This window comes from Heterodontus francisci, chromosome 35 (assembly GCF_036365525.1).
Source record: "Heterodontus francisci isolate sHetFra1 chromosome 35, sHetFra1.hap1, whole genome shotgun sequence".
Taxonomy (NCBI): Eukaryota; Metazoa; Chordata; class Chondrichthyes; order Heterodontiformes; family Heterodontidae; genus Heterodontus; species Heterodontus francisci.
Window position 1 is genome coordinate 35,197,081 of NC_090405.1, and position 17,200 is coordinate 35,214,280.

A 17,200-nucleotide genomic window follows, 5' to 3' on the forward strand; every position below is an offset into this window, starting at 1 on the left:
CTTTACCCAGAAAGTGATTAGAATGTGGGAACAAGAGGTAGTGCTAATGATAAAAATTTTCTCACTGAGATAGCTTCACTGCTTTCCTCCCTCTTCTTCTGCACTGAATAACTTCTCATCCTCTGAGTTTTCTACCCCCTTATCCTCACTTAATCTTTCCCTCTTTGTAAACTCCCAACTCATACTCATGGCCACCCCCTTGAGCTTCCCATTTCACGTGACCTTGTTACTTCCATTGTTTCAATCACAGAAAAGGCCACCCCTGACCTCTTCCTTGGTCTGAAATTTTAGGTCCCGATATGGGTGGGGACAGAAGCGGGCGAGCGGGCATGCAAATTCACACCATTAGCTGGTGTGCCGGTATCCTGGGTCATCCCGCCCCTGGGTCATTTTTCAGGAGGTGGGATTGGGAGGGGTGGCAGCCCACAAATATAACCCTATTGTCAGAGGCCAACATCCAGTGCTGGATGAGCAGAAACTTTCCTATTAAATATTGAGAAGACCGAAGCCACTGACTTCGGTCCCACTGCAAACTCCATTCCCTCGCCAGTGACTTTTCCCCTCTTCCTAGCAACCGACTGAGGCTGAAAAACTGTTCATAACCTTGGTTTCATATTTGACCCCGAGAGGTGCTTCCGACCACATATCTGCACCATCACTAAGAATGCCTATTTCCAGCTCCATTACATTGCCCAACTCCATCCCTGTCTCATCTCATCTGCTGCTGAAACCCTCATCCATGCCTTTGTTATTTCTAGACAAGACAGCAGTGCACTGCTGGCTGGCCTCCCACATTCAACCCTCCATAAATTTGAGGTCATACAGAGATTTTAAATTTTTAGTAAGTTGTGCTGATAGGATTGGATGAGGTGGGGTGGTAGGAGGCTCATGTGGAGCAAAAATACCAGCATGGGATCAGTTAGACAATTCTGTGCTGTACATTCTTTGGAATTCAATATATTTCACTTTCTGTACTTGATTTGACATTGAATTAAATATTCTAACTGACTCTTCCTGGTTCTGATTCTGCACTGCTCATTAACGATGCTTCAATCTCTTTGGTTAAGGAGATACACAGTTGTTTGCTCTGTTCAATCAGATTCCAGAAGTTCTGTACAGAGCGCTGCACTTTTTAGATGGTTGGATGACAGGCAATTCTAGTGAAAAATCCCCAAAAAAGTATGAGCAAATGAGCTGACTGCAAAATCTGGCCCATTATAATATCTTAAAGGTTAAATGACCATTATTTTCTTTATTTTCTTACATGTCTGCTTTATTTGCTATTTATTCTCACCCATATTTTTCCATGAGGACATTATCAAAAATTTGTTGTATTTTTATCCCTTCAATTATTCGTACTACTTGTAATCATACAGAACTGTATCAATTTCTCTTTTTTAAAATAGCAGAAAAGTTGATCGTTCATGGGATGTGGGCATCCCTAATTGATCTTGAGAAGGTGGTGGTGAGCTGCCTTCTTGAACCGCTGCAGTCCTTGGGGTGTAGGTACACCCACAGTGCTGTTAGGAAGGGAGTTCCAGGATTTTGACCCAGCGACAGTGAAGGAACGGTGTTATAGTTCCAAATCAGGATGGTGTGTGGCTTGGAGGGGAACTTGGTGGTGTTCCCATGCATCTGCTGCCCTTGTCCTTCTAGATGGTAGAGGTTTCGGGTTTGGAAGGTGCTGTCAAAGGAGTCTTGGTGTGTTGCTGCAGTGCATCTTGTAGATGGTGGTGGATGGGGTGTCATTCAAGCAGGCTGCTTTGTCCTGGATGATGTAGAGCTTCTTGAGTGTTGTTGGAGCCACACCCATCCAAACAACTGGAGAGTATTCCAGCACACTCCTGACTTGTGTCTTGTAGATGGCGGACAGGCATGAGGGAGTCAGGAGGTGAGTTACCACAGAATTCCCAGCCTCTGACCTGCTCTTGTAACCACAGTATTTATGTGGCTGGTCTAGTTCAGTTTCTGGTCAATAGATATTGATGGTGGGGGATTCAGTGATGGTAATGCCATTCAACATCAAGGGGATATGGTTATATTCTCTCAATCTAGATGGTTAGATTAAATAGTTCAGTATTGTGCTTTCCTTTCACTTCCTCAGATATTGCTGAATCCAGCTCAGTTTGGTGAATCAAAAAATGTCTTTGTCTCTCAGTTATAATCGCCAAATGTGAAATGAGTGTGGGAATTTCAGCTTATTTTTAGGGGGTAATAGGTCCACAACTCACACATCCCAAGAGATCAGTAAAAATTGGAAGTGTTACCCAGTGAAACTACAAGGATGGCTTGTGTAGGAAATGGAAATATCACAGTAGTACACGAGCGGAAGGGGGACTGGTCTGAATTTGGAGTTGAGGTATGTTAGGCAAAGTCGTAGGAGCTTTATTCAACATTTGGACATTGTCACTTTGCCTTGAAAGGTAACATAATACTGTACATATACTTGATATATTGTCTTATGTAGCCACTCAAAATACTTCTGATGTTGCTTGTCAAGAAAATATTAAAAGATGTTTCTTATTTTTCTACAGCTGAATATCATGCACTTTGCAGCAGTGGACCTGGTATAACAAGTGATGGGCGAGGTAACTTCAATGAACTCCTACTAAAGAAAACATGTTTGCTTATCTAAATTATTCCTTGATAGTCCATTCTATAGTATGCTGTTCCCTGTAATCTAGACTAAAAAATGTTTTTATATTGCTACAGTATAAATCATATGGCTCCAAAGTACTTCAATTCAAACCACTTGATTGCATCAATCTACCTTCTGTTGCTGACACTCAATAATGGAAAAAAATACATGTAATAGAATTAAACAACCATACCTATGCCATCAATAAATATGGTGCAGAATAAAAATACACCAGCTGGAGTGTTCCAGGACATATCATTTCTTGGGTTTAAGACGATGTTGATAAATCTTTTGACCTTCACACTTGCGGTTATGATGTGATTCTAATCATCAGTGTTACAACATTGTTACGCACTCCAGCCTGGAAGCTGTACATTAGAGCAAACTCAAATGAAAAATGTTAGCAGATTTTAAATCTCTGAAAGATTTTGTGTTTAACAGTTTTTACACTAGAATTTCAAAAAACCTCATCTGGCGTTCATGTGTACAATGCTTTTGATATAAATTGAGTATCTTTTTGGTATTTGAAAAAATATTATTTTTGTGTTACATTTTATTTACTTTATTATCATCTGACAATATTCAAGTGAATCTATTCCTGTAAAAAAAAAGTTCTCTTGTGACAAATCCTTTGTTTTTACAGACATCAACGAATGTGCACTGGATCCTGATATTTGTCCTAACGGAGTGTGTGAGAACACTCGTGGCAGTTACCGATGTGTTTGCAATTCTGGTTACGAAGTTGATATATCTGGGAAAAAATGTATTGGTATGTATTTTAAAAATTGAGACTAGAAGTTCAGTCAAAGAGTCCCAATTATAAAATCAGTTTATATATTTATTGATTTTTGATTATTTTACATCCATGAAACTTGGAGCTTTCATTTTGTTTGTTCGTTCATTGGTGTCATCTTCTTCCCAGAAGGTTGACTGCCATGGATCTCCACCTCTGTCTGTCCTGTGCTGCTCTTTTACATTCCGCATAGGTCAACTGCTTTAATTTAGTAAGTGCTAAAATGAGCCAATTTCACACAAGGTACTTGCACAAGCCAAAGTATGATAGAAATATATAGTTTGTAATTTACCATTTAAGTATTAAACATTTTTCTCTCATTTATTTGTGAATTTTTAATTTCATGGGCCCTGGATTTAGAGGGAACAGGACAAATGGACAGTTAAATCAGGAAAAGCCACTTATCACCCAGTTCCTGTCCCCTATTGACTCTGTTCTGAAACTGAATGTATGGATGTTAGAAAAGGGCAACTTGGTGATGGAGATCTCTGGCTGAATAACCTGCTGAAATACATTGAATAGACTTGCAATTTAAGAATGTCCTCTTGCACAATGTTCTGTTGGAGCCCTTGGAATTATACCCCAGAAAATAGTCTGCACCATAAGAAAAATGAGGAACAATATTGAAAAGAAAGTCTGTGAATGCTCTAGTCTTTCAGATGTAACTGTAGTGAAACTCTGTCTGCCTGCTTAGGTGAACATAAAAGATCCCAAGGCACTAATTAAAGAAGAGCTAGAGTTCTCCTCGTGTATTGTCCTTCAGCAAATCATCTTCCACCATTGCCATCACCACCAAACACATCTTCCTCTCCTCTCCCCTTTCGGTATTCTGAAGACACTGTTTCCTCCATGACACCCTAGTCCATTCCTCAGTCAACCCCTCCCCTTCATAGGAACATAGGAGCAGGAGTAGGCCATTCAGCCCATCGAGCCTGCCCCAGCCTTCAGTAAGATCATGGCTGATCATCCACTTCAATACCTTTTTCCCACACTTTTCCTCATATCTCTTTATGTCATTGGTATTTAGAAATCTGTCAATCTCTGCTTTAAACATACTCAATGACTGAGCTTCCGCAGCCCTCTGGGGTAGAGAATTCCAAAGATTCAAAACCCTCTGAGTAATTAATTTCTCCTCATCTCTGTCCTAAGTGGCTTCTCCCTTATTTTGAAATTGTGTTCTAGACTCCCCAACCAGGGGAAACATCTTAGCTGCATCTACCCTGTCTATCCCTTTAAGTATTTTGTAAGTTTCAATGAGATCACCCCTCATTCTTCGAAACGCTAGAGAATACAGCCCCAGTTTACCCAATCTCTCCTCATAGGACAGTCCCGCCATCCAGGAACAAGTCACGGCATGTACCTATGCAAGCTGAAGCAACACCTGTTCATTTACCTCCTCCTGTCCTGGGCCTCAAACGCACCTTCTGGGATAAACAGTGATTTAGCTGTTCTTATTTCAATTTAGTATACCGTATTCATCGCTCATGATGAGGGGAACCAAACGCAGATAGGGTGACTGCTTAGAAGAACATCCTCTTCAGTCTGCAAGTATGATCCCGAGTTTCCAGTCGCCTGTCATTTTAATTCTCCACTCCAATCCCACTCTGATATCGTTGTCCTCAGTCTCCTACACAGTTCCAATGAAACTCAACGTAAGCTCAAGGAACAGCACCTCACTTTCGATTGGGCACACCACAGCCTTCAGCATTCGATGCTGAGTTCAACAATTTCAGATTATAATTTCTGCCCCCGTATTTTTGCAGCAGTTGGTGATAATTCTGTTTTCCCATTTGCATCTCCTCTCGATCCATCTTTTGTTTCTTTACTTGTCCCGTTACTATCTCCTTTTGCCTTGCACCACCATCCCTTTTACATACGTACATATGTATTAGGAGCAGGAATAGGCCACCCGACCCCTCGAGCATGCTCTGCCATTTAGTAAGTTCATGGCTGAACTGATTACTCCACATTTCCACCTACCCCCATAACCTTCCACCCCCTTGCTTATCAAGAATCTATCTACCTCTGCCTTGAAAATATTCAAAGACTCTGCTTCCACTGCCTTTTGAGGAAGAGAATTCCAAAGACTCACGACCCTCTGAGAAAAAAGATTTCTCCTCGTCTCTGTCTTAAATGGGCGACCCCTTATTTTTAAACAATGACCCCTAGTTCGAGATTCTGCCACAAGGGGAAACATCCTTTCCACATCCACCCTGTCAAGCCCCCTCTGGATCTTATATGTTTCAATCAAGTCGCCTCTTACTCTTCTAAACTCCAGCGGATACAAGCCCAATCTGTCCAACCTTTCCTCATAAGACAGCCACCCATTCCAGGTATTAGTCTAGTAAACCTTCTCTGTACTGCCTCCAACATGTTTACATCCTTCCTTAAATAAGGACACCAGTACTGTGCACTGTACTCCAGATGTGGTCTCATCAATGCCCTGTACATTTGAAGCATAATCTGCCTACTTTTGTATTCAATTCCCCTTGCGATAAACTATTGCATTCTATTATCTTTCCTAATTACGTGCTGTACCTGCATACTAACCTTTTGCGATTCATGCACTAGGATACCCAGATCCCTCTGCATCTCAGAGTTCTGCAATCTCTCACCATTTAGATAATATGCTTCTTTTTTATTCTTCCTGCCAAAGTGGACAATTTCACACTTTCCCACATTATACTCCATTTGCCAAATCTTTGCCCACTCACTTAACCTATCTATATCCCTATGTAGCCTCCTTATGTCCTCTTCACAAGTTACTTTCCTACCTATCTTTATGTCATCAGCAAATTTAGCAACCATACCTTTGGTCCCTTCATCTAAGTCATTTATATAAATTGTAAGAAGTTGAGGCCCCAGCACAGATCCCTGTGGCATACCACTCATTACATCTTGCCAACCAGAAAATGACCCATTTATGCCTACTCTCTTTTTCCTGTTAGCTAACCAATCTTCTATCCATGCCAATATTTCTCATTTAATCTCTCCTACCTTCCACCCTATCTTGCCTTTTGTTGTTACCCCTGCCCTACCTTTCCCTGCCTCTGTAATTGCTTAAAGCCTGTTACATCTTCGTATTTTTCCAGTTCCCACGAAAGGTCATCTAACTGAAACTTTAACTCTGTTTCTGTCTCTACTCATACTGCCTGACCTGCTGAGTATTTCCAGCATTTTCTGTTTTTATTTGAGGTCTGGGCCACAATCTTCCCTCAGCAAGCATCACCAAATAGAACAAATTTACTGGTCATTTATCTCATCTGTTGTTTGTGAATTTTGCTGCCATATTTGACAGCATTGCCAGTGTTGTCCAATACATCAGCTGCTACCTGCATGTGGTTAATTGGGAATCCAGCGATTGATTAGTAAAAAAAAAAATGAGTAGTATGTTCAGTCATTGACCATGTTATCTCAATACTCATATTCACGTGACCTATGCATATGTACTTTAACATTTTTGTACAATTGTTGGTAAAGTAGTAAGACAAAAAGCAAAGTTTGCGATAGTCTTTAGATCGTTCTGAGAGTTTTATTTCCTTAAGTTATTCATAGAATCATAGAATGGTTACAGAACAGGAGACCACTTGGCCCATCCTGTCCATGCTGGCTCTCTGTAACAACAACTCATCTAGTCCCACTCCTCTACCTTTTTCCCCGTAGCCCTGCAAATTTTTTCTCTTCGGATAATTATCTAATTCCCTTTTGAAAGCCATGATTGAATCTGCCTCCATCACAATCTCAGGCAGTGCATTCCAGGTCCTAAATCGGTGTCCTCTGGTTCTCAATCCTTCTGCCAACGTGAATAGTTTCTACCTATCTTCTCTGGCCAGGACCCTTGTGATTTTGAACACCTTTATCAAATCTGCTCTTAATCTTGTCTTCTCCAAGGAGAACAACCACAACCTCTCCACTCTATCCATGTAACTGAAGTTCCTCATCCCTGGAACTGTTCTTGTGAATCTTTTCTGCACCCTCACATCATTCCTAAAGTGTGGTGCCCAGAACTGGACAGAATACTCCAGTTCAAGCCAAACCGGTGTTTCATACAGGTGTATCATAACTTCCTTGCTTTTGTACTCAATGCCCCAGGATCCCATATTTTTTATTAACTGCTTTCTCAACCTGCCCTGCAACCTTCAATAATTTATGCACATACACCTCTCAGGTCCCTCTGCTCCTGCACCCCCTTTAGAATTGTATTCTTTAGTTTGTATTGCCTCTCCTTGTTTTTCCTACCCAAATGAATAATTTCACAATTATCTGCATTAAATTTCATTTGCCACTGGTCTGCCCTTTCCACCAGTCTGTCTGTGCCCTCTTTAAGTTTATCACTATCTTCCTCACAGTTCACAATGTTTCCAATTTTTCTGCCCTGTATGCCTATCAAGAAAAGCAGGAGTCTTAACACCAACCCTGGGAACCCCACTATATACCTTCCTCCAGTTCAAAAAACAACCTTTCACCACTACTCCTTGTTTCCTGTCACTCAACCAATTTCATATCCATGCTGCTACTGTCTCTTTTATTCTGTGAGCTCTCACTTCGCTGACAAACCTGTTATGTGGCTCTTTATCAAATGCCTTTTGGAAGTCCAGGTACACCACATCAACCACACTACCCTCATCAACCCACAATGCTACTTCATCAAAAAACTCAAGCAAGTTAGTTAAATACAATTTTTCCTTAACAAATTCATGCTGGCTTTCCTTAATTAAGCTACATTTGTTCAAGTCACTCTGAATTTAGCATTAATTATCGTTTCTAAAAGCTTTCCCATTACCGAGGTTAAACTGACTGGTCTGTAGTTGCTAAGCTTATCTTTACAACCTTTTTTGTAAAAGGGTGCAATATTTGCAATTCTCCAGTCCTCTGGCACCACCTCTATATATAAGGAGGACTAGAAGATTATGGCCAGTGCCTCCCGCAATTTCCACTTACTTCCTTCAATATCCTTGGATCCTCATCTATCCTGGTGACTTGATCAACTTTAAGTACAACCAGCCTATCTAATACCTCCTCTTTATCAATTTTTATTCCATCCAGTGTCTCAACTACCTTCCTCTTTCACTATGACTTGGGCAGCATCATCTTTCTTGGTAAAGACAGATGCAAAGTACTCATTTAGTACCTCAACCATGCCCCCTGCCTCCATGCATAGGTCCCTAAATCAGCCCCACTCCTCCTTTTACTACCTTTTTACTATTTATTTGCCTACAGAAGACTTTTGGATTCCCTTTTATGTTAGCTGCCAATCTCTTCTCATACTCTCTCATTGCTTCTCTGATTTGTTTTTTCACTTTCTTTCTGAACCTTCTATATTTAGCCTGGTTCTCAATTGTATTGGAATGGTGTTAGATGTTTTTGAAGTAAATATACACTTGAGGTGCATTTACCTGTACTGTATGAGTGTATGCAAGGAGGTTTCTACTAAAATTAGTACATGTAGTTGGAATGATGGTGTTGTAGGGACACCTGGAGCTAGTCAACAATTTCTATTGGATAACATTGGATAACATGTCAGTGACTAAATTTTGAAGGGCTTTTGGGACGTTTTGAGCAGTTGACAGATGCTTACATAAATGTAGTATTTTTTTCTTAGTGTGTTTTTTTATTTGTTCATGGGATGTAGGCATTGCTGGCAAGGCCAACATTTATTGCCCATCCATAATTTCCCTTGAGAAGGTGGTGATGAGCCACCTTCTTGAACCGCTGCAGTCTGTGTGATGTAGCTACACCCACAGTGCGCTAGGTAGTGAGTTCCAGGATTTTGACAGTGACAATGTAGGAACGGCAATACATTTCAAAGTCAAGATGGTGTGTGACTTGGAGGTGGTGGTGTTTCCATGCGCTTGCTGCCCTAGTTCTTCTAAATGGTAACGGCCGCGGGCTTAGAAAGTGCCTTGGCAAATTGCTGCAGTGTATCTTGTAGATGGTACACACTGCTATCACGGTGATGGAAGGAGTGAATGCTTAAGGTGGTGGATCGTGGGTGCCATTGAAGCAGGCTGCTTTATCTTGGGATGTCGAGCTTCTTCAATGTTGTTGGAGCTGCACTCATCCAAGCAAGTGGGGAATATTCCAACACAATGCTGACTTATGCCTTATAGAGGACAGAAAGGCTTTGGCATATCAGGAGGTGAGTTACTTGCTGTAGAATTCCCAGTCTTTGACCTACTCTTGTATCCACATTTTTTATGTGTCTGGTCCAGTTAAGTTCTGTTTAATGGCGACCACTAGTATGTTGATGGTGGGGGATTCAGTGATGGAATGCCACTGAATGCCATGTCAGCCATGACTCAGTTGGTAGCACTTTCACCTGTGAGGTAGAAGGTTGTGGGTTCAAGTGCCACTCCAGAGACTTGAGCACTAAAATCTAGGCTGGTACTCCACTGCAGTACTGAGGGAGTGCTACACTGTTGGAGGTTCTTTCAGTTGAGACATTAAAGCAAGTCCTCGTCTGTCCTCTCAGGCAGACATAAACGATCTGATGGCACTATTGTGAAGAAGAGCAGGGAGGTTATCCCCGATGTCCTGTCCAATATTTATCCCTCAATCAACATCACAAAAACAGATTATCTGGTAATTATCACATTGATGTTTGTAGGATATTACTGTTGGCAAATTGGCTGCTGTGTTTTCTGCGTTACAACAGTGACTACTCTTCAAAAGTACTTCATTGGCTTTAAAGTGCTTTGGGATATCCTGAGGTCATGAAAGGCGCTACGTAAATGCAAGTCTTTCTTCCTTAGAATGTCGAGGTGAGGTGGTTAGACTCTCTTTTGCTGGAGACAGTCATTGTCTGGCACTTAATGTAGTGAAAATGTTACTTGCCACTTATCGGCACAATCCTGAATGTTGCCCAGGTCTTGCTGCAAGTGGGCATAGGTAGCTTCATTATCTGAGGAGTTGCAAATGGTACTGAAGACTGCAATCATCAGTGATCATCCACATTTCTCACCTTATGATGAAGGGAAGGTTATTAATAAAGCAGCTGAAGATCGTTGGACCTAGGACGCTGCCCTGAGGTACTCCTGCAGTGATGTCCTGGGACTGTGATATATTGGCTTCCAAAAGCACAATCATCTTCCTTCGTGCTCGGTACAACTCCAGACAGTGGAGAGTTTTCCCCAGATTCCTAATGATTTCAATTTTATTAGGACTGCTTGATGCCACACCTGGTCAAATGCTGCCTTGATGTCAAGGGCAGTCTTATCTCACCTCTGGAATTCAGCTCTTTTGTTTGTACTGAACCAAGGCTGTAATGAGGTCTGGAGCTGGCAGAACCTAAACTAAGCATTATTGAGCAGGTTATCAGTAAGTGCTGCATGATAGCACTGTCGACTATACCATCCATCACTATGCTGATTGGAGTAACTGATGGTGAGGTAATTGACTGGATTGGATTTATCCTGCTTTTTGTGGACAGAGTATATTGTATAATTTTCCACTTTGTTGGGAAGATGCCAGTATTGCGTTTATACTGGAACAGCTTGTTTAGAGATGCAGCTAATTCTGGAGCACAATCTTCAGCACTACAGCCAGTATGTTGTCAAGGCCCATAGCCTTTGCTGTATCCAGTGTGCTCAGCCATTCCTTGACATTACACGAAGTAAATTGAATTATCTGAAGACTGGCATCTGCGATGCTGGGGGGTTCAGAAGGAGGCTGAAATGGATCATCCACCCAGCACTACTGATTTAATATGGTTGCAAACACTTCACCCTTGTGTTTTGCACCCATGTGCTGGGCTCTGCCATCATTGAGGATGGAGATAGTCATCGAGCTTCCTCCTTCTGATAATTGTTTAATTGTCTGGATTCTGACTAATTCAGACTGGATGTGGCAGGACTGTAGAGCTTTAATCTGATCTGTTGGTTTGGGATCACTTAGCTCGGCCTATAGCATGCTGCTTACACTGTTTAACATGCATATTGACCTGTGTTGTAGCTTCACCAGGTTGGAACCTATTCTAAAGTACATCTGGTAATGCTCTTGGCATGCTCCTCTACACTGCTCATTGAACCAGGGTTGATCCCCTGGTTTGATGATAATGGTACAGTAAAGGACATACTGAACCATGAGGTTACAGATTGCAGTGGAATATAATTTTGCTGTTGCTGATGGCCCACAGTTCTGAACTGCTGAATTTAAGAACATAAAGTTAGGAACAGGAGTAGAGCATACGGCCCCTCGAGCCTGCTCCACCATTCAAATATGATCATGGCTGATCTGCTGCCTCAACTCCACTTTCCCATCCACTCCCCATATTCCATGAGAGACCAAAGATCTGTCTATCCCAGCCTTGAATATACTCAACAATGGAGCATCCACAACCCTCTAGGGTAAAGAATTCCAAAGATTCAGAACCCTCTGAGTGAAGAAATTTCTCTTCATCTCAGTCCTTATTCAGAGATTGTGCCTGTGTGTTCTAGGTTCCCCAATCAGGGGAACAGCCACTCAGTGTCTACCCTGACAAGCCCCTTTAGAATTTTGTGTGTTTCAATGAGATCACCTCTTATTCTGCTAAACTCCAGAGAATATAGGCCCAATTTACTCAGCCTGTCATCATAGAACAACGTGCCCATCATAGGAACCGATCGAGTATACTGCCACCAATGCAAATAGTATATCCTTCCTTAGCTTTGGTGACCAAAACCGCACACAGTACTCCAGGTGTGGTCTCACCATAGCCCAATAAAATTGTAGCAAAAATTCCTTATCCTTGTACTGCAGTGCAATAAAGTCCAGTATGTCATCTGCCTTCCTAATTTCTTGCTATACCTGCGTGCTAATTTTCTGTGTTCCTTGTACAATTGCATCTGAGTCTTTCTGAACATCAATATTTAAAGGTCTCACGCCTTTAACAAGATGATCCATCTCGGCCTCCTCCCGAGGTCTCCAGCATCACAGATACCAACTTCAACCAATTTGATTCACTCCACATGTTATCAAGAACAGCTGAAGGCACTGGATACTGCAAAGGCTATGGGCCCTGACAACATTGTGTAATTTTCCCCTCCCCTCCCCTGTCAGCATTCCGAAGGGATCGTTCCCTCCGCGACACCCTGGTCCACTCCTCCATTACCCCCACCACCTCGTCCTCTTCCCACTGCACACTGCTTACCGGACTGAACATTGAGTTCAATAATTTCAGAGTATGACGGCACCCCCACCCCCGCTTTTTACTTTCAGTTTTTTTTTTAATTTTAGTTTGTTTCATCATTTTTTTTGCCATGTGCCTTCCCACTTTTATTTTCATGTTTGTGCTTTGGGCCAGGGCTGTTCATTTTTCTGTCTATTAACACCCTCTCTGTACTAGCGCTTTGTCTTTCAGTGCACCATGAACATACCGTTTGCCTTTGCTCCATGACCACTTTGTCAGTTATTCTCTGTGACCCTGTCCTATCAACACCTTCCCTTTTGTTATCACTTGCCCCACTCCCACTTTATTTGCTTAAACCTATAACATTTCTAATCTTTGCCAACTCTGATGAAAGGTCACTGACCTGAAACATTAACTCTGCTTCTCTCTCCATAGATGCTGCCAGACCTGCTGAGTATTTCCAGTATTTCTTGTTTTTATTTCAAATTTCCAGCGTCTGCAGTATTTTGCTTTTATATATTCTTTGCAGCCTTTTTGTGTCCTCCACACAGCTTGCTTTGCCACCTAGCTTTATATCATCAGCAAACTTAAACACATTACTCTCGGTCTCTTTGTCTAAGTCTTTAATACAGAGTGTAGATAGTTGAGGCCCCAACACTGATCCTTGCGGCACTCCACTAGTCACAACCTGCCAACTTGAAAATGCCCCGTTTATTCCCTATTCCCTGCTTCTTGTCCCCTAACCTATCCTCCATCCATGCTAATATTTTACCCCCAACACCATGAGTCCTTATCTTTCATATTAACCTTTTGTGTGGAACCTTATCAAAGCCTTTTGGAAATCCAAGTACACTAGATCTACTGGCTCCCTTTTATCTACCCTGCTGGTTACATCCTCAAAAAATTCTAACAAACTTGTCAAATATGATTTCCCTTTTGTAAAACTGTGTTGACTCTGTCTGATCATGCTTTGATTTTCTAAGTGCATTGTTAAGACTTCTTAATGATAGATTCCAGACTTTTCCAAATGACTCATGTCAGGCTAACCGGTCAGTAGTTCCCTGTTTCCTCTCTCCCTCCTTTCTTGAATAGCGATGTTATATTTACTATTCTGGAATGCTGGGAATTTTGGGAAATCATTATCAGTGCATCCACTATCTCTGCAGCTACCTCATTTAGAACCCTGGGACGTAGGCCATCAGGTCCTGGGGATTTTGGTGGCTTTTAGCCCCCTAAATTTCTCTAATATTTTTCTGTGCTGATATTTATTAATTACTTACTCTTATTACCCCCCTTGCTGCCCTCTACCCCATGTGGCATGATTGTAGTGCCATACAACATGTTGGAGGGTGTTTTCAAAATGAAGACAGGACTTTGTTTCCACAAAGATTATGCAGTGGTCACTTCTACCAATACTGTCATGGATAGATGCATCTGCGACAGGTAGATTGGTGTAGATGAGGTGAAGTTTGTTTTTCCCTCGTTTTGGTTCTTTCACCACCTGTCAAAGGCCCAGTCTGACAGCTATGTCCAATAGGACTTGGCCAGCTCAGTCAGTAGTAGTGCTGCTGAGCCATTCTTGGTGATAGACTTTGAATTCCCTCACCCACAGTACATTCTGTGCCTTTGCTGCCCTCAGTGCTTCATCCAAATGATGTTCAAAATGGAGGAGCATTGATTCATCAGCTGAGGGAGGGCAGTAGGTGCTAATCAGCAGGAGGTTTCCTTGCCCGTGTTTGACCTGATGCCATGAGACGTCATAGGGTCTTGAGTCAATGTTGACGACTGCCAGGGCCACTCCCTCATCACTGTATACTACTGTGCTGTCAACTCTGCCAGGTCTGTTCAGTTGTTTGGTCTATCCAGGGATGGTGATGGAGTCTGAAATGTTGGCTGAAAGGTATTATTCTGTGAGTATGGCTATGTCAGGCTGTTGCTGGACTAGTCTGTGGGACAGCTCTTCAAATTTTGGTACATATCCCCAGATGTTATTGAGGAGGATTTTGCAGGGTCAACTAGGCAGGCTGTCCCTTTGTCGTTTTCGGTGACTAGGTCAATTTGAGGTGGTCATCTGGTTTCAGTATTATAGTTTTGTGCACATGTTTGATACAACTGTGTGATGTGCCTAGCAATTTCAGACAGAGGGCAACTGAGAGTCAACCAGATTTCAGTGGGTCTGGAGTCCACATAGGCAGATTGGGTAAAGACGACAGATTTCCTTCCCGAAAGAATATTTGTGAACCAGATAGGTTTTTACGACTAGCTGATTGTTTCGCAATCACCATTACTGATACTAGCTTTTTATTCCAGATTTATTTAATTAACTGAATTTAAATTCCCCAGCTGACGTGGTGGGATTTGAACTTGTGTCTCTGGATCATGAGTCCATCGGTTAGGATTATTAGTCCAGTAATAGAATCACTGTGCTACTGTACAACTCCAAGAACAGATACCAGTAAAACTATTGACTAAAAAATTCAGTTAATATTTCTGCTGTCATTGAGATTCACAGCTGTTGTGACTGTTCAATTCGCACGTCGTACTGACTGCGTAGGTAGTGCATTTTTAAAACTATTTGTATCAATACAATACAAGATCCCTATGCATGCAACAAGCATGTTCAACTTCACATCCAAATTGTAAAGTTTCAATTCCAGTATGTCAAATCTGACCTTTTTTTTTCAAACACCACTGTCATTCATTCTTTCAGAATATTGTAGCATATCCTGAAGCCCTGAGTTCCATGTGTACCTAAACCCGGCCCGAGCAGTATCTCATTGACTAGGTGTTGGACCAGACCATCTGCTCCCAAAGTTCTCTTGACTACTCACTGAGTAGTCTAGCTATATGAGCCCATGATAACCTCTCCTAAAGCCATGCAGTTAGGAAATGCTTACTCTCAATCCATTGTTTTGTTGGAGTAGTGAGACTAAGATTGGAATCAAACCCGTTTACCTCTCTAGTCGAGGCCATAGTTGTGACTGTGTAAAATGCACTGCTCCAATGGGTAACTCTGCTGTTTTAAGATCAGTTTAATTTCACAGCATGTGAAAGATAATCTCTTGCTAATTTTTTAATAAAAAATTGAAAATGCAATTATTCTTTTGATGCATACTAAAGAATCCTTATATTTAACTTTTTTCAGATATCGATGAGTGTTTCATTAATCGCATGTTGTGTGACAATGGCCTCTGCAGAAACACACCTGGGAGTTATACTTGTTCCTGCCCAAAGGGATATGTATTTAAACCTGAATCTGAAACGTGTGAAGGTAAAAAAATCTCTCTTAACAAGTGTCCCTACAGGGACTTATTAACTTGCTTGTTTTTCATATCATGCTTGCAGTGCATGCTTTATTGTGACTGCCATGCTGGATAAATGCTGAGAGTGCAAGCTAATGCATTTATATCTACCATTTAATTGAATTTTAGTAGTAATTTAAGAGCTGTGAATGTGCAAGTTTTGTGCTAGAATAGATAATATATGCAGTCCCCTATTTCAGACACTTCTATATTATGCAGTACTAGTTCTTTTGAATTGCATCCTCAGATTTGTGGACCCAAGGAGGAATTAGTGTCTAATTATCAATTAATGAAGTTATGAAATTTTAATTTACGCTTAATTTTTTGGAATGATAGTTGAATTACTTCAATTCTTTGCTATATAAATCTTTTTTTAATCTTCATTACTTCCAAACTCTGCCACTGTCCTCTTCAGTCAGGAGGTTGGGATCATCAGTATATAGAATATAAATGACCATCAGTTTCAGTCTTTGGCCAGTTTGCTAAGAGTTCTAGGAGATATAAGGAATGATTCGGCCTCAGTCAGTTTTACAAAAATAAAAGCAAAATACTGCGGATGCTGGAAATCTGAAGTAAAAACAGAAAGTGCTGGAAATATACAGCAGGTCAGGCAGCATCTATGGAGAGAGAACAGAGTTAATGTTTCAGGTCTATGACCTGTTTTTATTTCAGTCAGTTTTACCTCTGTCCTCCAAATAATTCATCAGCAACTGAAAAGTTCATATTACTGATAGCTTGAGTGTGAATTTTATTCCACATGGATTTATAAGCACTGGATTTGCAATATTGGTGTAATTCACAGAAGAATGGTTATTGGCAAGTTTTTTTTATTCATCCACAGGATATGGCTATCACTGGCAACATTTATTGCCCTCGAGAAGGTGGTGATCCACCTTCTTGAATACAACTGAGAGGCTTGCTAGGCCATTTCAGAGGGCAGTGAAGAGTTAAACACATTGCTGTGGGTCTGGAGTCACATATAGGCCAGACTTGGTAATGACGGCAGATTTCTTCCCCGAAAGATATTAATGAACCAGATAGGTTATTAGAATCAATTAGTTTCATGGTCATCATTATGAATACTAACTTTTTAATCCAGAATTTAAACTCCTTAGTTGCTGTGGTGGGATTTGAACTCATGCTGCTTGATCATTTGTCCAAACGTCTAGATTACGAGTCTAGTAGCATAACTACTACGCTACCATCCCATTTTATACAGACTCAAATAGAAATGAGCTGATCCCAGCAAATTTTCAGTCAGCTAATTAATATAGTTTGAAGAGCTGATTTGAAAATGTATTTCAACCCATTCCCAGTATTTGCCATGGCTGAAGGATGAAGAAGTTGCAGACAGAAAGGAT

At 41.3% G+C, this 17,200-nt stretch overlaps 1 protein-coding gene across 1 annotated transcript in view; it reads left to right on the plus strand.

Annotated features, from left to right (window-relative positions):
• LOC137350605 (fibrillin-1-like) overlaps positions 1 to 17,200 on the plus strand; it is a 670,523-nt gene that overhangs the window by 395,403 nt on the left and 257,920 nt on the right. Inside the window, exons 17-19 of the mRNA XM_068015324.1 lie at positions 2,535 to 2,588; positions 3,282 to 3,407; positions 15,683 to 15,808. Coding sequence (XP_067871425.1) covers positions 2,535 to 2,588; positions 3,282 to 3,407; positions 15,683 to 15,808 — 306 coding nt within the window. The remainder of the gene's footprint in view (positions 1 to 2,534; positions 2,589 to 3,281; positions 3,408 to 15,682; positions 15,809 to 17,200) is intronic.